This window comes from Planococcus citri, chromosome 2, assembly GCF_950023065.1.
Source record: "Planococcus citri chromosome 2, ihPlaCitr1.1, whole genome shotgun sequence".
NCBI classification, from domain to species: Eukaryota; Metazoa; Arthropoda; class Insecta; order Hemiptera; family Pseudococcidae; genus Planococcus; species Planococcus citri.
In genome coordinates, this window is record NC_088678.1 from 8,458,455 (window position 1) to 8,479,864 (window position 21,410).

Below are 21,410 nucleotides of genomic sequence, written 5' to 3' on the forward strand. Positions count from 1 at the left end.
GTTAGCCTTACTTACAAAATGGCGGCCAATTTGATTGACAGGTCAGCCCAAATCGCAGATTTCGCGTTTCATCTTCGGACTTGCACGAAATTTTTCAAACTTTACAAAATTAGATCGAAAGATCATGCAAAAATTTATCACTTGTCAAAATTTCAAGTGCTAAAGTGCGTTTTTCGATTTTTGGTGAATTTTTGAAAATCGAATTTAGGCCAAAAATGAATAGAGCGGGCAAATAGCGGTTTTTAAAAAGGGAAAAATTGGCACATAAATTTTTTCTTCGGGGATGTGTTCGGATGGACCCTCTGAACCACCAAAAAAAAACCGACTCTTCTACCCCTGGAGGAAAATTTTTTAGGGGGCTGAAACCGGTTCCGATTCACGTTTTTTGCGTTTTACTCCGTAAATATTAGGTTTTTGAGAAAAACTACCATGACAAAAAATGTTCCCCTTCAAATTCTCGACAATTTGATACTACGTTTGATACCCATTGCTCAAGGGGTGTGTCTCAAAAAAGGGGTGGAAAGAGTAAGTGTTTCAAAAAAGGTCAGTCCAATAAATTGATCAAAATTACCACTGAAAATCATTCGTTTTCGCTCAAATTTTTTTTACAAATCTACTCACCCAACTACTAATCAAACTACCACTGGTTTGTCTTCAACCCTTCTCGGGGGTTCGTGAGGGTTGCTTGATTTTTCAAGTAACACACTACTGAATCATATATTTGAAAAACAAATCTGGACGTGCGATATATCGAATAGTATGTTTTCGAGGTCGCTGAATACGAATATGAATTTATTTTTTGCATACAACCCCTCAAAGCCCCGCTGTGCCCCAAACTGGGGGTCAAAATTTTGAAAAATCGTGAAAAGTCGAGTGACGATATATCGAATGGTACGTTTTTGAAGTCGCCGAGTGCGAATATGAACTTATTTTTTGGGTCCCACCCCCAAATGTCTCTCTGTGCCTCAAAATGGGGGTTAAAATTTTGAAAAATCATCAAAAGTCGAGTGATATATCGACCTGTATGTTTTCGAAGTCGCTGAGCACTAATATGGACTTATTTTTTGGACCCAGCCCCTCACAGCTCCCAACTGCCCCAAAAAAGGCCAAAATTTTGAAAAAATATGAAATGTCAAGTGACATATTGAATGGTGTGTTTTCGAAATCGCTGAGTTCGAATATGAACTTATTTTTTGCCTACAACCCCTCACAGCCCCTCTGTGCCCCAAAATGGGGGTAAAAATTTTAAAAAATCGTGAAAAGTCGAGTGATATATCGAATGGTATGTTTTCGAGGTCGCTTGAGTGCGAATATGAACTAATTTTTTTGTTTCCAACCCCACAAAGCTCCCAGCTGCACCAAAAAAGTTCAAAATATGGATAAAATCTCACCCCTCAATGAGTAGAAAACTTTACAGGAAAACAATCAAAATGAAAACACCGAGATAGGCAAGAAGATTGACATCTTACCTACGAAAGACATTGAGGATAATTTTGGAGCGTTAGTAGGACGTTTGAATAGTAAAATGAGTGAAATAATAAAGCGACTTTTTGAAAATTACTGGAGCCTTCAGCAGATGTTTGAAACTTTATATTTTTACAAAATTTCATCAAATGGAGATGGAAAGCTGAAATTCATTCTGCAAACTAATTTTAACACCCTCTGAAGACGATTTCAGGTGGGTTCAAGTCATTTTAGAGCCTCCAGCGACTTTTTTGAAAATTAATGGAGCCTCCAGCAGATTTTTGAAACTCGAAATTCCCACAAAATTTCATCAAATGGAGATAGAAAGCTGAAATTCATTTTGCAAACTAATTTTAACACCCTCTGAAGACGACTTCAGGTGGGTTCAAGTCATTTTAGAGCCTCCAGCGACTTTTTTGAAAATTACTGGAGCCTCCAGCAGGTGTTTGAAACTTTAAATTTTCGCAAATTCTCATCAAATGGAGATGGAAAGCTGAAATTTACTCTATACTACAATTTTAACACCCTCTAAAGACGACTTGAGGTGGGTTCGTGTCATTTTAGAGCCTCCAGCGACTTTTTTGAAAATTACTGGACCCTCCACTAGATTTTTGAATCTTGAAATTACCCCATCAATAATTTATCAAATGGAGTTGGCAATCTGAAATTTACTTCGCAGACTACATGGTGGTTTCAAATGGTTTTGAAGCTTCCAGCAACTTTTAGGAAATTTCAATTTTCCAAAAAAACGCCATACAACCTTTTAAAAAGCCGCTGGAGGCTCCAAAACCACTTGAAATCCACCAGCAGTCAACTTCGTAGCGTATTGAAATTAGTTTGCAGAATGAATTTCGACTCTCCATCTCAGTTTGATGAAATTTTGTGAAAATTTGAAGTTTTAAGCATCTGCTGGAGGCTCTAGTAATTTTCAAAAAAGTCGCCGGAGGCTCTAGAATGACTTGGCCACACCTGAAGTCGTCTTCAGAGGGTGTTAAAATTGGAGTGTAGAGTAAATTTCAGCTTTCCCTCTCCATTTGATGAAATTTTGTGAAAATTTGATGTTTCAAAAATCTGCTGGAGGCTTCAGGAATTTTCAAAAAGTCGCTGGAGGATCCAGAACGACTTGAAATTCACCTGCAGTACTTCGTAGCGTATTGAAATTAGTTTTTAGAATAAATTTTAGATTTACAACTGAAGGGTTCCTTTCCAAGTCGGCCTAAGTCCATTTTTATCATTTTTGAGTTAGCAGCGCCATCTGCTGGTACAGGTCGGTTAACACCTTTATCACCTTGTCCCAACACCTGGCGTTACTTTTTTCGCTCAGGAGCGCTGTTTTGCCGGCTCGAAAAAACAGCTGATTATTCCAAAGTGGCCTAAATCATACATTTTTTAAGAATTTGTATACAAGTGCGGTTGTGCCGGTTTTTTTTTCAAGTTTTTCAACGATTTTCGAGAGACGAAATTTGAAGGTGCTTCGAATGAAATTGTTTCAGAAATGCATTAAATTAATGATTCGTGAAATTTTTTTTCGAAAAAACGCGTTTTTCAGCTCTTTTTCGAAATTTTTAACATCAGATAATTCCAAATGGGCCTAAGTCCACTTTTTCTGACTGTTTGACGCGCTCTGGAGCTGAAAATACGCAAAATTAAAAAAATACCAATACGGTACTTTAAAGCAGAAAGATCAAGCTTCACAACCATATAATCACATAATTTATTATTGAAGCGGAAGGGCGAGAAAAACACTTATTTGTGTTTTTCTCGAAACGAAAAAAATGGACTTAGGCCGACTTGGAAAGGAACCCTTCAACTCCAATTTGATGGAGTTTTGTGGGAGTTTCGAGATTCAAAAATCTGCTGGAGGCTCCAGAACTGCTCAAAACGGGTTGAAACCGTTTCCAATCGATTTGGCATGTCGAAAATAGGGTATATCCCAAATTTCAGCTTTCTTGGTCAATTTGGTAAAATTTTGATTTTTTCCCCTCATTTTTGGCCTAAATTTGATTTTCAAAAATTCACCAAAAATCGAAAAACGCACTTTAGCTCTTGAAATTTTGACAGGTGATAAATTTTTGCATGATCTTTCGATCTACCTTTGTAAAGTTTGAAAAATTTCGTGCAAGTCCTACGTTGAAACGCGAAATCTGCGATTTCGGCTGACCTGTCAATCAAAATGGCCGCCATTTTGTAAGTAAGGCCAACTTTTTTTTGGGCAAGTTTGCTTTAAAATGTTCCTTAGGATGTTCCCTTTAAGAAAAAAGTCGTCCTGGAGGATCCTCGGGGGGGGGGGGGGGAGATGCAATTACTCGTATTGTCATATATGCCGGGCTATAATGCTTTATTAATACTCCTCATGTAATTCTAGGCTCGTTTGCAACCGACAAGGATCCAGCTGAAATGAACTTTTCCTCGCTGCTAGAGGAATACAACAACAACGTCAACATTAATTACTGAAATAAATTTAAGATGTTGACAGAGTTTTTGGAAGATTGATTTTTTTTTTCAATATTCATTATGTAAAATTTTGTTTGCTGTGTTGTTTTAATTGTTTAAATCAAAATAAAATCATGTTTTGTTATCAAAATCTCAATGTAAGATATCGAATAATTGGTCAAAAGTCGAATGGATCAATGAATTTAAGAATGTTTTCCATCTGTTTGATATTGTCAGGAATTGTAGGGTTGAGGTCTGAAATGTTTAAGGATTGGCGTTTTGTTTTGAGGGAGGGACAATAGAATAGATGGTGTTGAGTGGAGATTATTTCAGAATTACAGAATTGACTGGTGGGTTTAGGAGCTTTGGTATATAAATGGTTATGGGTTAATTTGGCATGACCAATTTGAAGGCGGGTGATTATAATTTTTTCTGATCGATTTAGGTGACTAGTACATACACTACACATTGATTTTTTTTTTCAATCAGATAGGTACCTAGTTGATAAGTCTATCTAATCTACCAACAGATATTACCAAATTCTCTTGCCGGAATATTTTCTCTATAGTGAAGAATATTGAATTCAATTTTAAGCTACTATCTACATACTTTGCCCTATGTCTCATGTTAAGTTACGATTTCTAATTTAATCCGCTTGTAAAAGGGCAAGTTTGTAGTATTTTTTTTTTTTAAAGAACATTGATACTTACCGAGTTTTAAAATCAAATCGCCACCTAATAAAAAATGTTTTCAAAGAACAGCTATAGGAGAATTTCGGCGATTGTGGTTTTAATTGTAGCGATTTCAGCATTCATTGGTAAGTGATAAAAAATTTCTACTATTTTATGAGTAGGTAGTTATTTGTACTTTTTAAATATTAATCGATAGTCTGAGACAAGTTTTATTAAATTAAATGGTTACATATTATTATAGTGCACCATATTACTGCGGAGAACGATGCATCAGCTGATCTCGATCCAAAGTTAACACTGAAGGGAAGGGAAAAAATGGCAGTAGTGATGCTGCAAAAGGCAGTAGAAAGGGAGCAAAAGGTAGCAGAAATAGAGCAAAGGACAGTAGAAAGGTTGCAAAGGGCAGTAGAAAGACAGCGCCAGTTACGTGGATTCAAGTATGATGATTATTTTTTCAGCTATTGGTGTTTAGTTTTAGTACGATTAAAAACGGTCTACTTTGAATGCTTACTGTGTAGAAGATAAATCACCGTATTACTTATGGGGTATAACTACAATATGTCTTAATGACCTACTCATTATGATGTTTCAGCTCTCGTCCCACAAAACGATTTACGCGCTTTAGCGGCTTAACTCAATCTAAAAGTATAAAAAAATAGTCTGGTAAGTTTAATGATTTTCGAAATTTGAATTTAAATTTAATCGAGTAAGTATTCTTAAAATTTCGCGATAATTTGTCAAAATTACAAAAAAATATGAAAAAATTTGCTAAACTGACCTCCTAAAAAATTGATGAAATTTTGACTCAAGTTGCAAAAATTGCGCAAAACAACCTTGAAACTTGTTAAAATGATATAAAAACAATTGAACATCGCCAAAAGTTGATAAAATGGATGAAAAATTTGAGAAGAATATTGCATTTTGAAGAAGTTGCATAATTGTAAGGTTATATCTACATTTTACGTTTCTGTACCCCTCCAGCTCCCTCGTTCCATATTTGAAACATTATTAAAATGTGATTCGAGGTCGCTGAGTTTGATTATCTTTTCATTTTTTCGATTTGAGCTTGTCGTGTCCTTCTGCTGATTTCTAGTGGCTCATTTTTTTTTTCCAATTTACTATAATTTTATTAATACTCCTCGTGTGATTCTAGGCTCGTTTGCAACGGACATGGATCCAGCTGAAATGGACTTTTCCTCTAGCAGCAACATCAACAACTAAAACTACTTACATCAACGTCATAACGTCAAGATCCTAATCACCGCAATGCATTCAAGATGTTGACAGAATTTTTGGAAGATTGATTGATTTTTTTTCAATATCAATTATGTAATATTTTGTTTACTGTATTGTTTCAATTGTTTGAATTCGAAATAAGATCATGATTTTGGTGTCAAAATCTCAGTCTTGTAACATATTGAATTGGTCAAAAGTCAAAACCACTTCAAGTCCTGATATATGTAATTGATAATTATTTTTCATTTAAAAACTACGATTTCACTTATAAGAATATGATCATTTAGTCCGGCATATGACAATAGGAGTAATTGCACCCCCCCCCGCCGATCCTCCGGGACAACTTTTTTCTTAAAGGAGACATACTAAGGAACATTTTAAAGCAAACTTGCCGAAAAAAAAGTTGACCTTACTTACAAAATGGCGGCCATTTTGATTGACAGGTCAGCCGAAATCGCAGATTTTGCGTTTTAACATAGGACTTGCACGAACTTTTTCAAACCTTACAATGGTAGATCGAAAGATCATGCAAAAATTTATCACCTGTCAAAATTTCAAGTGCTAAAGTGGGTTTTTCGATTTTTGGTGAATTTTTGAAAATCAAATTTAGGCCAAAAATGAGGGAAAAAATCAAAATTTTACCAAATTGACCAAGAAAGCTGAAATTTGGGATATACCTTATTCTCCACATGCCAAATCGATTGGAAACGGTTTCAACCCGTTTTGAGCAGTTCTGGAGCCTCCAGCAGATTTTTGAATCTCAAAATTCCCACAAAACTCCATCAAATTGGAGTTGTAAATTTAAAATGTATTCTAAAAACTAATTTCAATAAGCTACGAAGTACTGCAGGTGAATTTCAAGTCGTTTTGGATCCTCCAGCGACTTTTTGAAAATTCTTGAAGCCTCCAGCAGATTTTTGAAACTTTAAATTTTCACAAAATTTCATGAAATGGAGATGGGAAGCTGAAATTTACTCTACACTCCAATTTTAACACCCTCTGAAAACGACTTCTGGTAAATTTAAAGTCTTTTAGAGCCTCCAATGATTTTTTGAAAATTACTGGAGCCTCCAGTAGATTTTTGAAACTTGAAATTTCACCAAAATTTCATCAAACTAAGATGGAGAGTCAAAATTCATTCTGCAAACTAATTTCAATACGCTACGAAGTTGACTGTTGGTGAATTTCAAGTCGTTTTGTAGCCTCCAGCAACTTTTTGAAAGGTTGTATGACGTTTTTTGGAAAATTGAAATTTCCTATAAAAGTAGCTCGAAGCTTCAAAACCATATTTTGAAACCACCATGTAGTCTGCGAAGTAAATTTCAGCTTGCCAATTCCATTTGATATGTAAATTAATGTTGGGGAAATTTCAAGTTTCGAAAATCTACAGGAGGCTCCAGTAATTTTCAAAAAAGTCTCTGGAGGCCCTAAAATGACTTGAACTCACCTAAAGTCGTCTTCAGAGGGTGTTAAAATTGGAGTGTAAGGTAAATTTCAGCTTTTCATCTCCATTTGATGAAATTTTGTGAAAATTTAAAGATTCAAAAATCTGCTGGAGCCTCCAGTAATTTTCAAAGAAAGTCCCTGGAGGCCCTAAAATTACTTGAACCCACCTGAAGTCGTCTTCATAGGGTGTTAAAATTGGAGTGTAGAGTAAATTTCAGCTTTCCATCTCCATTTCATGAAATTTTGTGAAAATTTAAAGTTTCAAAAATCTGCTGGAGGCTTCAGGAATTTTCAAAAAGTCGCTGGAGGATCCAAAACGACTTGAAATTCACCTGCAGTACTTCGTAGCGTATTGAAATTTGTTTTTAGAATAAATTTTAGATTTACAACTCCAATTTGATGGAGTTTTGTGGGAATTTCGAGATTCAAAAATCTGCTGGAGGCTTCAGAACTGCTCAAAACATGTTGCAACCGTTTCCCATCGATTTGGCATGTCGAAAATAGGGTACATATATCCCATATTTCAGCTTCCTTGACTCATATTGGTTGAAAAACTCCACGTTTGAATTATTTTTCTGCCTTGAGAGTAGGCAACTTCTTCAACACGTTCAAGTGAATTCGAGTTTTTCTCCATTTTTCACCCCTTTAAGAGCATAAAAAACGTGCATCGGGGGTAAATCGAGTCGGTGGAGTTCGAATTTACAACTAATTTCAACCAGAAGTGCCAATTTCCTGCATTAAAAAGTGAAAACCGCTTTGCATTTAAAAAGAAACATATTCGTCCAAAAACTCCACGTTTCGAATTATTTTTCTGCCTTGAGAATAGGCAACTTTTTCGACACGTTCAAATGAATTCGAGGTTTTCTCCATTTTCAACCTCGTTACGAGCATAAAAAAGTGTGTCAGAGGGGGGAGGGAGGTAAATCGAGTCCGTGCAGTCCGCATTTACAATTGATTTCAACCAGGGGGGGCCAATTTCCTTCATTAAAAAAAAAAACATATCCGTTGAAAAACTCCACGTTTCGAATTATTTTTCTGCCTTGAGAGTAGGCAACTTCTTCAACACGTTCAAATGAATTCGCGTTTTTCTCCATTTTTAAGCCATTTACGAGCATAAAAAACGTGTATCGGGGGTAAATCGAGTCGGTGGAGTTCGAAATTACAATTAATTCCAACCAGGGGTGCCAATTTCCTGCATTAAAAAGTTGAGGCTGCTTTGCATTTAAAAAGAAACATAGATATTCGTTGAAAAACTCCACGTTTCGAATTATTTTTCTGCCTTGAGAGTAGGCAACTTTTTCGACGCGTTCAAATGAATTCGAGGTTTTCTCCATTTTTAACCGCTTTACGAGCATAAAAAAAGTGTGTCAGAGGAGGGGGGGAGGTAAATCGAGTCCGTGCAGTCCGAATTTACTATTCATTTCAACCAGGAGTGTAAATTTCCTGCATTAAAAAGTTGAGGGTGTTTTGCATTTAAAAAGAAATATATTCGCTGAACTCCACGTTTCGAATTATTTTTCTGCCTTGAGAGTAGGCAACTTTTTTTGACAGGTTCAAATGAATTCGAGTTTTCCTCCATTTTTAACCCCTTTACGAGCATAAAAAAGTGGGTCGGGGGGGGGGGGGGAAATCGAGTCCGTGCAGTCCAAATTTACTACATATTAATTTCAACCAGGGGTGCGAACTCCCTTGGTTGAAAGGTAAAAACCGCTTTCTATTCTGAAAATAATATTATTTGTCGAAAAACCCCACGTTTCGAGTGATTTTTGCGCCTTGAGAGTAGGCAACTTCTTTAACATATTTCAATATTTTCCTTGTTTCTTCCATTCCAAAGGCCTTACAAATGCGAAAAAAAATGTGATTGTGGGTGTTGAGCTCAAATTTACAATTTAACTCAGTCAAAGGTACCAACTTACCGGGTTAAGCATAATTTCACATCAAAATCGTGTTTTTCAATCAAGTTTTTCTTCGAAGTAGTAAAAACGCCACGTTTTGAGTTGATTTTCTGCCTTGCGAGTAGGCAACTTCTTTGACATGATCAATTATTTTCACATTTTCCTGTATTATAAAGGCCTTCTGTACATAAGAAAAAGGGGAAAATCAGAGCCGCAAAGTTCAAATTCAGCATCGTATTCAGTCAGGAATACCAACTTACCGGTGTAGGCGCAGTTTAATATTAAAATTTCGTTTCTTGTTCGATTTCCTTATAAAATAGTAAAAACGCCGAGTTTCGAATTAATTTTCTGCCTTGAGAGTAGGCAACCTTTTCGACACCATGAAATATTTTCACATTTACCGGTATTTTAACGGCATACCAGGCTTAAAAATCGGCGAATTTGGATCAACTCAGACCAATCGGAGCCGCGGAGTACTAATTTAGCATCTTATTCAGCCAGGGACGCCAACATACCGGTTTAAACGCAGTGTAACATCAAAAATCGTGTTGAAATACGAAGTAAAAACGCCACGTTTTGAATCTAGTTTTTGCCTTGCGAGTCGAGAGTAGGCAACTTCTTCGACACCTTCGGATATTTTCCCGTTTTGAAGACCTCCCGAATTTAAAAAACGTTAATTTTGTCGAAAACCGGAGCCGCCGAGTTCAAAATCACAATTTTTCAATTCAGTCAGTGTACCAACTCGCCGGTTCAAACACAATTTTGCATCATAACGTGTTTCTCGATCATTTTTTTCGAAATTGGGCCTATAAGAAAGCAATGCTCCGAATAATTTCAGCGATACCAACTTTCAGACCACTTTTCGAATGCGGTGTAATGAGGGTCTTGCTCAATAAGGCCCTAAAATATTCGTACATGTATCCATGTTTTTCTCAATTCAATCAAATTCATCATAATCATATTGCAGAGTTGGCTTCTCGATCATTACCAATAATTCCATCGTATCGTGGATGAATTCGCTGTAAAAAAACCATCATCAATAAAACCAAACACCACACAACCAAAAATCAAAAAACAGCGGCAAAGAAAAAAAATACCAACAATATTTCACGTTGGCATTACAATAGATCGATCTGGGCTGGGCTAAAAAAAAACACGCCGGCCGCTCGACGTGAAAAACCTTCATCGATCTTTACAATTAAATTGCACTTAATTAATAATACAATACAATACAATACAATACACAGCATAGAACGCCGAATAAACAATCATAGGTAACAAAACAAAAATAACAAACGTATTCTTGAAAACAAACATAATAGTATCAACAATTACACTTAAAACAAATTCGATACTTGAAAAATGACGATTTGGAAGTACGTAGTTGGGAGGGAGGGTTATTATAATCGGTATTCTTTCAATATTTTTGCACTCGAGTAGCACGTACGAAAACTGATTTTTCAAATAAATACACGTTTGTAACCCATTTTAAAACCAAATCTTTACTCTTTCCTGCATCGTATCATCGCGAATGTACTCGAATTACGAAATTTCGACATTTTCAACGACGTTTTTCATTCCAATGTGACGAAATTCTCGAATATTGCAACTCGTATTTCAAAACAACTACCAACCTATCACCTTTCGTTTTTTCAAAAAAAAAATAACACGTTCGATTACACATTTACATTTCAACGCGATCAAATACTCCACAACTTCAACCATTTTCAAAATATCGAAGTTCAACCGAAAATTTCCACAAATCATCATCCGAATTAAAAGATTTTCCATCGAAATTTCAAGCAAATTCAACCAAACATCGTACGCAGTCCAGATCACCATACACCTTTTCACGCACGCTCACCTGCCTGGCAAGTTGACCGAAGCAACAAAACCAGGTCAGCCTTTGACATTTCTCTCTCTCAAAAACCTCACTCTCACGCGAGTAAATGATGCAAAAACCTAGAGTGCACCACTTACTGCGTGGGGTTGGATCGGAGAGACGATTCTCTGGGGATCCAGATGAAGGCAGGACTGATCGTAGACGGCGGGCAAATGGCAATATCGTACGCAGGATAGGCTGACATTAACCATCCCCGCTCACATCTTTATCAGCCCGCAACTAAGGTTCGCAGATTGAGCTGGTCATAGGCCAACGGCTCGCACCACTAGATGGAACGCAAACGTTTCCACCGTATGAGTCATAACCTCTTATGACAACCCCTTATTGTGACTTGGATATACAGTCGAAGCCGCCGTAATGACGACCCCACTGAGCGTCGCAGGGGTGAGCCAGGGGTCTACGTCACCTTTGAGCAGGCCGCTGTGCCGAAGCACGGTAGCAGACAAGTCGCCGAATGACGCTCTCCCTGCTCCATACGGCTTTGATGACCATCATGACGGAACCTGAGCGAGAGCCCGTGAACCGTGGATGCGTTTCGACTTACTTCGGTTGTAGATGCTGCATGAAATCCAGCTGATCGGCTCCGTACCGGCCGAAAACAGTGAACTCCACGTACGCCGCGCGAGTACGTACGTGGATTCGCGAATGCAGAACTACGTAAATGGCTAAGGTAGGCGCCATGCTATCAGAAAGCAAAAAATTTTCAAGGGATCACGCCGCCACGTTGACGCGAAACAGTGGAAAAAGTACGGTTGTGGGTTGACGCTTAACAGGCAAGGACGGACATTAACTTAACAAGACCAGCCACAACCGCATTCCCTTACAGAACACCACCACTAGCACCACTCGCATCACTCTAAAACATTCGACTGCTCGCGAAAATACACTCTCCACCAGCGCTACAGGCAAACATCACACCCCTGGACGAAAATTGTTGTGATCTGCAACCGGTTTTGTAATAATAACACATCCGAAACCCCGAATCACGATCGCAAAATCAAAAACCGAACAACGAACGCTGATTTTCGCGAGCAAATAATACGTACAATCAAATCGCGAGAATTAAAAAAAAAAAATTAAACAAAAAAAAAAACAACGAAGACTCAATTACGCGAATCGAATTATTCATCACGAATGAAACGAGAGAATGGGAGTTCAAATTCACCGATTCAGTATCCGATTCCGAAAAAAATAAGGGGGGGGGGAGGATTCAAAATTCCCTAAATACGATACCTATCAATATCAAAAAAAAAAAAAAAAAAAAAAAAAACATAAAAAAGAACAGGGCGGAGGGGAACTCTACCAAAGAATTAATCTGACGTATCAGAAATCAAAAATCAAATTCTGAATACAATAGGGTAGGGGAAGGGAAAAGACATTGCATCAAAAGTGTGGCCGCATCAAATTCAATTATGAAAAAATATCGCGAGGGGGGACTGAATCAAAACGCCATCAAAGAAAAATCAATAACGATATCAAAATTCAAAACATAATTCTGTACACTAGTATCAGAGAGCGCGAATTCAAATTCGTAAATCCAAAATCAAACCCTCCCCAAAATATGGTTGGGGGGAGGAGGGCTGAATCAAAATTGAAAATCCCATCAACCATGTAAGTATCAACATCAGACAGTGGGAGCTCAAATTCGTAGATCCAAAATCAAATCTCCAAAACAGTGTGTGGGAGGGGGGGGGGGGTGGAGAGGTTGAATCAAAATTGAAAATTGCATCAAGCATGCATCAACATCAGAGAGCGATAGTTCTAATTCGTAAATCAAAAATGAAATCCCCAAAACATGGGGAAGGAAGGGAGGGAGGTTGAATCAAAATTGAAACTTCTATCAAGCATGTTCGTAAGTAGGTCCAGGTACATCCAAAATCATATCCTCCAATGATGGGGTGGGAGGGGGGGGGGGTCAAAATACCCTCAAGTGTGCACCGATACCTATCGGCGAACAAAAATTTCAATTAAGCAATCCAGTATCAAAATAAGGCAGGGGAAAGGGAATCAAAATCCCGTCAAGTAGGTACTCGTATATGCCACTATTAGCGAACAAAAATCCAAATTCGTAGAACAGATATCGAATAGCGAGAAAAATAGGCTCGTGGGGGTGGGGGGGGGGGGGTACGGGAAAAACATTAAAATTAATATTTTCTAAACATACATTAATGATAAGGTATCAATAAATATCAATCTATGACGATGACGCGTAGCTCGAAAAAGAAACTTCATAATAATATGGTGCGATATATGGTAGGTGGTTCACTATGATTCGTCTTCTAAGCACACCGATTCGCAATACATATCTCAGTAAATATCGTTATTTTGAAAAAGAAAACATCACGCGAAGGTATTGATACCAAAGTACTTCCAAATATGCACGAGTGCAGAGCTTGAATAAATAATATTTTCAATCATTTCCATTTCCGTAATACATATTTCAAGTTCATTCCAAAAATTGAAATTTTTGAGACGTCTATCGTAAAAATTTCTCAAAATTCTTGCTTCAAAGTAGCTAATAAGCCTAATAAGCCAGGGGGGCGGGGTTACGATGGTCAATTCGATCGAATTCCCAGAAAATTAATCGTAAGCTAAGTAGCAATGGTTTTTCATCGGACGTAACCGGAAGTTATTTTCACGTAATTTCGGATATAAACGTTGTGTCGATCGAAAAAAAATTTCCAATTGTTTCAAACCATTTGCATGCTACCAGGAAGCCATCAAGTATCGCATAAATGTCAACAATAATAGAGCTCGTATCACCGTAGCAAATCCAGTAGATATGAAGTGACATCTAGAGAAGAAGTGGGCTGCGCAATCAGGTACAATCAACTCGTTCTTCCAGTTGTTCGTCGAAATCGACGACCGTTGACGTTTCTCTCAAGTTAGTTCACGAATACAGGGCTTGGATACGTAAGGATTCGGCGAATTCAAACAACGACGCATGCACGAAATATCTGAAAAATTCGAGAAAAAAATGATACCATTTTTTAGCATTTTGTCGAAAACTAAACGCAGAATTATTGTTAGAACATGCAAAAACGCAATTCATCGTCAGAGTTTATTACTCAGATGGGTACACGAGAGCAGTACTTGACTCAATTAAGTAATTTACGCTTTTTAAAAATACTCTCAAAGTGGGTAAATCTTGATGAATTGAAAAAAAATAATAACACAAGTAACCATAAAAACGTAACAAAGCATTTTTATACAGAAAAAAATCACCCCCTCCCCCACCTAATAAAATGGTATTGCAAAAAAACACAATTTTAAGCAGTTTTTAGCTGTTGGCTACTTTCGGCAGGAAACGAGACTTCGACAATCATTTCTACAAAAGGCAGAGCATCGGCAAAATGCAAGACTCGAGAAACTTTGCAAAAAGCACAATTTTTTGAAAATTATAATGAAAAAAAAATTTGGCAACTTCAAACCACAAAGAAAACGAGGCTTTTGGATAATTTTTGGAAAAAATGTGACACTCACGTAGTATCATCTAACTATAGTTCACACTATTTCTCTCGAATTTTCAGAAAATCAGAAACAAAAACTTTTAGTTGAAATTTGAAACGAGCAGCTTCAGTCGTCACCTAACAGACCACAGATTTCTTCAAAAATTCTGCGATCGATACGAGACCCATTAAAAAATTTCGAAGCCAAAAAATGTTCCTCCACTCCACTCCCCTGCCCACAGAAAATTTTGAATTTACCCAAAATACATACTGGGTGTCCGGGGAGAGGTGGTACAAACTTCGGATATGAATATAAACGAGTAGGAGTAAAAAAAAACGCAAGATAAACAAGTTGCCTATTATGAAAAATGAAGGGGCAAAAATACATGATATTTTCAAAATTCAATTCTGAGTTCTGACCAATGGGGTCGGTAGTACTTTGAAAAATTAACGAAATTACCTATCAAGTATGATTTTTTTTGTCTAACTTGCATATTGAAGGGGCTACAATGCGTCTCAGAGGCTGCTACCAAATTAAAGAATAGATAGAACTAAAATTCGAAATCAACATCAGCTAAAACTCCAGCAAATCGTAAATCACACAAGAATTGCCGATTTTTTTCGGGAGGGAGGGAGGGAGGGAGGGGTTGGAATTAGGAGGGGCAAATAATTGCGATGTCTAGAACCAGCAAATGCAAGATCACAGCAACTATCGAATTTTATAGCGGGAGGGGGAGGGGGGCTCTCTTGATATAAGACAAGCGGACACTTCAATTACACATCAACACCACAGAAACCCCAAAAACACACACACAGGTTACACAAACAAATTTTCAAACTTGACAAAAATCTGAGGAGTACCAAAGTAGTACCTTCCTATAAGTAATATAGGACTCGGATCAAATAAGTAAATAATATGTTGAAATTCAAAATCAGCACTTTCGAAAATCAAACAACTTCTAGGTCACTCGTACATATATTCAAATTTTTCGAAATTCAAACCGCTTATCGTCGTGTCTTGGAAGATCACATCAAACCAGCAAGTTGAAAACTAGCCTTCTTATAGCACCTCTAAAAAAAAACTGAACACGAACTCACAATAGGTAAAATATTCAAGCAAACAATTTTACTAATTTTGTTAAATGCAATGATTTGGGGCTCAGACTGCTCAGAGGTCAGAGGTGCTTGCAGCAGAAATGCGTTGGCGGATAAGTTTTCGAAAAGAGTGTTTCTGAAAAAACAACTCAGTTTGGGTCACCATAAATTTGTACCAAAAAAGCAAATTGAAATTTGAAATCAACACTTCTGAAAAACTAGAAAACCAAAAACACAATTTTTTCTTAAACTAGATGCACAATTTACAAATCAAAATTTAAAACCAATTCGATGGACAACACACGATCACAAAAAAAATTTGAGATGAACTAACATCCTGCGACCGAAAGAATCGAATAGGAAAAAAAAGCGAAGTACATATCTACAATTTGCACGGTTCATTATTACTTCACAGTGTAGTTATCATGTAAGGGGTAGGGAGGGAGGGAGGGGGAAATAATTCAATGGCTAACTAACAACCAATATCAATCAATGAACATAGCACACCGATGATTTCAGAAAAATAAAAAATAATGCATCCAAATTCTCAAAGCTCAATTTAAGAAAATAGAAAAATGAAAAAAAAAAATCACGAAAACGGCTTTTTCTCGATTATTGAATTTGAACCAAGCAACGAGAAGAATAATTCATAAACATTGGTCAGGTAGTTGCGATAATAAACTCAGATGCTCGTATCAGAATAATTTTATCAAGTAGGCATCATTTAGGAAAAAAAATACATCGCTCGCAAAACCCCGCATAAAAAATACACTCGATAGAGCAGTAAGTGGGACAATACAGGTGCTCGTCATTCTCAAAGAACAGTACGACGTCTGAGACAAAACACAACCGGCACAGGGCAAGCACACTGCACACTGCTTTTCGAAAAGTGCTCTCAAAATGCGATCATCATTAAAACAAAACTTGCAAGAAAACTAACCATCTGAACTGATCAGCCGATGTTTCACACAGCAACGTAGGATTCGTAGGTAGGTATAATCTCGCAGCATTCTTCGAAGAATTTCAAGTCATAGTAACTATCCGGAAAACAATCTGAGCAAATTTTACAACTGCTTGGTCACATGGACTTCATCATCGAGTCAAGTACGCCAACATCTACATAGATGAACAAAAGCACAACAAAATTATTACGTACACTTCTGTCGAAGTTTTCAGATGTCTTAGTCAGACTGATTCTTCGTTGACGAACTTATAATGCAAAACTTACTGCAGGTAAAGAAGATCGAAATAATTCTGCCCAGTGTGGCTCTTCAAGGCAGCTTGGAGACGATCGGCAGCAAGCAAAGAGTATTTTCATCGTTCACTTCAGTTAAGACTTCCGATGTGCAAGGACTCGCGGTGACGTTTAGAAGGAATGTAAGGCAATCTGTCTCGGTGTATCATCAACTTCAGAAAAGAACACAGCATACTCGTGAAGTAAGCACGTTTTCGACATAATTTCGTGTTTGTCAAGCAAGTGCGTAAAATACCTGAAACATGGCCAAAGAAAATTAACAAATTAGTGATCACATCGCGAACTGCATAAAACATAATTATTTAAAATGACATAGAAGCAACGAAGCAACACTTGAAACAAATTAAATATGAGATGTCAACAAATTTGAGTAAAATCAGTCAAAAAATTGCATGACTTTTTCCAAAAACCAACTTGATATCATCAAACTTTAATTTAATTAAACAAAAATTGCACAAAACGTATGAAGGAGGAAAAATCACCAAAATCGATCACAATTTCGCGAAAGTTGATTTTAATTTTACGACCATGCTTGAAAATGACTAATACTCGTAATAATAAGCGTAACATCACAAAAATCGAGCAAAATCTAGTGAACTGTCCAAGATATCAACAAAAAAAATTATGAAAGAAAAAGCGAAAATTGAAAAATCAAAAATAGCTAAAAAAATTGAACCGGGAAGTGGACTTTTACGAATTCTACAAAGTGATCTTGAAATCTGCAAAATTGGAAGAGAAAAAATCAATGAAAAATTCCAAAACTTGATGAAAATTACAGTAAAATCAAGAAAAACTGAAAAACGTCTACTCAACACATTGTCAACAAGACAACAGAACATTTGAAAAGATACAAACAACACGATGAAATGTCTCACAATATTAGAGCAAAATTTTGCAACGATCTACTAAATCTCTGAAAATTACCGAACATTGATGAACTACTCGTAATACCAAAATTTCGATCAAAGACGCATCAGGGAGACAGGTATTTCAAAACTAAGACGAAAAATCACCGAAATCGATCACAATTTTGCGAAAGTAGATTACAATTTTACGAAAATGCTTTAAAATGACTAATAATAAGCGTAACATTATAAAAATCGAGCAAAATCTGGTAAACTGTTCAAAATATCGAAAAAAAGTTAAAATGAATTAAATATCACAAAATAGAAAGCAATTTTCGTAAAAATGACAAAAAATATTGACCCAAACAAACAACAATCAAGTCGACGAAAAATCCTACGAAAATTACCAGAAACTGACAAAATATTACTAAATATTTACGTAAGAGAATACGAGATAGGCTATAGGTAGGTATACAGACAAAATCACACGAAAATACGAGTAGATACCTATTAGGGAATTATATTCTTGGCGATTGTTTTCACCGAACTCGAAAAATTAAGTAAAAACCAAAATCAAATTAATACCACCAGCTGTAGGTAACTAAAATATCTACCGATCCAATTCGGAATTTGAACTTATAATCTAATTACCGACAACCAAACAATCAACAATCGAGTAGGTACCTAATCGAAACAAAGAAACTTGAAAAGTGGAAACACGAAAATTTCAACATAGGTAAACGCTTATTGTTAGTAGCTAAATAACATCGAAAAGAAACTCGAATCCATTAAGTACCTACTATGAAAAAAAAGCATCAAATTTCCACGAAACATCGTGTAGCATCAAAGATTAAACACAAAAGCCCGCACGATAATGAAAAAAAGCCTATGTAAGTAGGGGAAGGGGGCACCGATCGGTCCACGTAATTGTAAAACTCTTCTGCACAGTAACTAAACATATTCTACTAGCAATGCTCACACCGAAAGAAAAACATCAAAATCTAAACAAAGAACAATAAATTAGTCGTCAGCGAGTTACAGAGGTACAATCGATAAGTACAGGTAACAATAAGTAGGTAGGTAGCCAATAATACTGGCTATGGGCAAACATGAATTGACAAGAACATACATAAATAATTCACCGAACAGAATGGACGAATTTCTAACCACATATTCCCATTATTAGCATAAATCGACAACCACTGCACTTCGAACATAATGCTTCAACTTCGAACGAAAGTTTCGTCATACCCATCTCAAAAGCAACGATCATCGAACACCAATAGCGCCTCTTGAATATCCAGAATTCGTAAACACTTTCAACTGTGCGAGAAAAAAGATGGGCATAGGACCTACTAACCTAAGATGAATCAAAACTGGAAATTCCATTCAAAAACAAGAAAGCCTAGAACCGAGTATAAAACATCGCTGATCTAACAAAAATTTAAATTAAATTATTTGATCGGCGCCACGTAAGTTAACGATTAGCCTACTACGTAAATATGAGGGTAGCTATATACTACGACATTACAATAGGTACACGGAATCGATTTCAACATGGTCAGAATCGAATGAGTTACAATTATTTTCAAATAATACAAGACCACTATTTCGAATTTCGAATAGGTAGTGAGAGCATCGAAGACACTCGCACACAGATACAATACATGGAGAGGGGAGGGAGACTTCAAAATACAACACACAATGACACAAATAAATTGATAATATGCATACCTACATAGGTACATAAACACATTCGCAAAACAAACGCACAAACAAATTAATAAACCACATACATAGGTACGCAAACACATTCGCAAAACCAGTACAACGCTAAATAACGAAGAACAGACACAGAATTCTGAATTAAAGCAATCCAACAACCACAAACACCGGTGGTACACATACGTAACAAAATTCATTATCAACAATGAGCGAAGTTGAAGTAATCTACGAAGCTGTTGGCAACATATTCATTTCAATGATCGAAGTCAAACTAATCTACGAGAAGCTGTCCATATCACTACGAGTGATTGTCGACGAAGAGGGAATACAACCAACCAGCAGGAAAGTCAAAGACACTAGGTACGTTGAGAGGAACCAAAATAATCTAAATCGAAGCTAAACAAACATGAATTTCAATAGGATATAGTACCTTAAAGAATGAGATGAACTGCATCGGTATTCTGCAGTCTCCGGCGTTTCAAGACGTTCAATACGCAAATACGTCGAGAGATTTCTCAGCCCAACATCGTCAGCGATTTATTCTACGAAACCATTCATCGTAATGAGTATACACTTCGCGTAAAAAGCTGCTGTTTCCGACGTTTCAGGACGTTCAATGTGCGAGTACTTCAGAGAGATTTCATGGCACTAAATTATACCTAATCATATTAATTCTACAAAATCACACAACATCGTAATAAATCGACACACGAGTGTAGGTAATAATAGAACATAGGTCTACACTGAATAATATTTACCTGTACTGTTTTGTATATTTCGGTTCGATAACGACTAACGTCATCGAAGGTACCTATTAGTACTTTATATCGTCGTACAGCTTTAGGAATCACAATTCACAACACCGAAGCAGCTTAGGCCTTATTTCTACGGCGTCCGGTCACGTATAATATTTTACATCGGGCTGTAGCTGTAATTTCCAGCGCGCGTTTCAGTACGTTCAGGTTCAATCTACGAATACTTCGAGGGACTTCTTGGAACGAAAATATTACTGTATTCATTCTAAGAAACCACACAACATCGTGATAATTCAACGCACGATTGTAATAGCACCACATACTCTACTGAATAAGTAATAGTTACCTGTAATATTTAGCATTTTTCGGTGCGGTAATGTCATCGACTCATCGTAATAGCTCTACATATCGTCATACGGATTTAAGAATCTCAACACAGAAGCAGCTTAGGTCTAATATCTCTACGACGTCCGGCCGGTCAAAGCATGGTAACGATTCTACATTTTATACTGCACAATACGACGGAATATTAATTTTCGGCGTACATATTACGTAAATATCGTTACATAGGTAACATTGACCATAAAATATTGCACATTTCAACATAAATGAAAGTACTCACCATGTCAATGTAACGATGGCCATGCATTTCAACCATGCCGCATTCGACACTTATAATACCTAATTCATATTACACGAAAATAATTCTCACTTATGAGTGGAATATTACATAATTACCTCCGGTCCATCACGTAGTATTAAAATATTAACTTTAAAACGCAAAAAGTAACCAAAAAACCATCGCAAATGAAACATTTAACTCGAGACGTAAATTCAAACCACGTTAACCGAAAAATGGGCGCAATGTTGAACAAAAAGGCCAAAGAAGACGAAGAGACGCCAATGATTCATGCAAATGGCCGCCAAATGACCAAAGAAAAATGAATAAAATGATGCAACAAACACAGCGGAGTCCATTGGAATGTCACGTGATGTGTTTCTTGCATGTTTCTCGTTTCTCATTGGTTGTTGTTTCGTTTTTACTCGTTTTTACCAAAACACCCGTTGGAGCGCTAGTGTGGCATTAAATTTTTTCAATGTTCGAATTCGAAATCGAAACTGTCGACTGTCGTTGGAATTATAATTAATTAATTAATTATTTTAATTTAATGATGTTGAAGTTTCGATTGAATAATTAATATCCATCAAAACATATT

The 21,410-nt window shown here is 36.7% G+C and overlaps 1 protein-coding gene and 1 long non-coding RNA gene across 5 annotated transcripts in view; one reads left to right on the forward strand and one right to left on the reverse strand.

Annotated features, from left to right (window-relative positions):
- The window catches only part of LOC135834491 (tropomyosin alpha-1 chain-like), a 31,961-nt gene extending 25,908 nt beyond the window's left edge, over positions 1 to 6,053 (forward strand). The window contains exons 4-7 of one of the 2 annotated variants that reach the window (XR_010556681.1): positions 3,830 to 4,714; positions 4,831 to 5,026; positions 5,182 to 5,252; positions 5,743 to 6,053. Coding sequence is in view for 1 of the 2 variants with exons in the window: in XM_065348381.1 (XP_065204453.1) it covers positions 3,830 to 3,918 (89 nt within the window). In the remaining variant the exon portion in view is untranslated. Of the gene's footprint in view, positions 1 to 3,829; positions 4,715 to 4,830; positions 5,027 to 5,181; positions 5,253 to 5,742 lie in introns of those variants that run through there. The other variant, XM_065348381.1, reaches the window with a different exon arrangement.
- Positions 6,054 to 10,170: 4,117 nt separating this feature from the next.
- Positions 10,171 to 21,233, reverse strand: LOC135834494 (uncharacterized). 3 transcript variants are annotated; one of them, XR_010556684.1, is made up of 7 exons: positions 20,816 to 21,233; positions 20,540 to 20,702; positions 20,197 to 20,458; positions 19,869 to 20,097; positions 16,842 to 17,103; positions 16,554 to 16,729; positions 10,171 to 14,026 (listed from the first exon to the last, which is right to left on the reverse strand). It is a non-coding gene; the product is annotated as an uncharacterized LOC135834494 (long non-coding RNA). The 3 variants fall into 3 exon arrangements; XR_010556682.1 differs by having other exon boundaries at positions 19,869 to 20,112; XR_010556683.1 differs by having other exon boundaries at positions 19,869 to 20,086; positions 20,816 to 21,232.
- Positions 21,234 to 21,410: the final 177 nt, after the last annotated feature.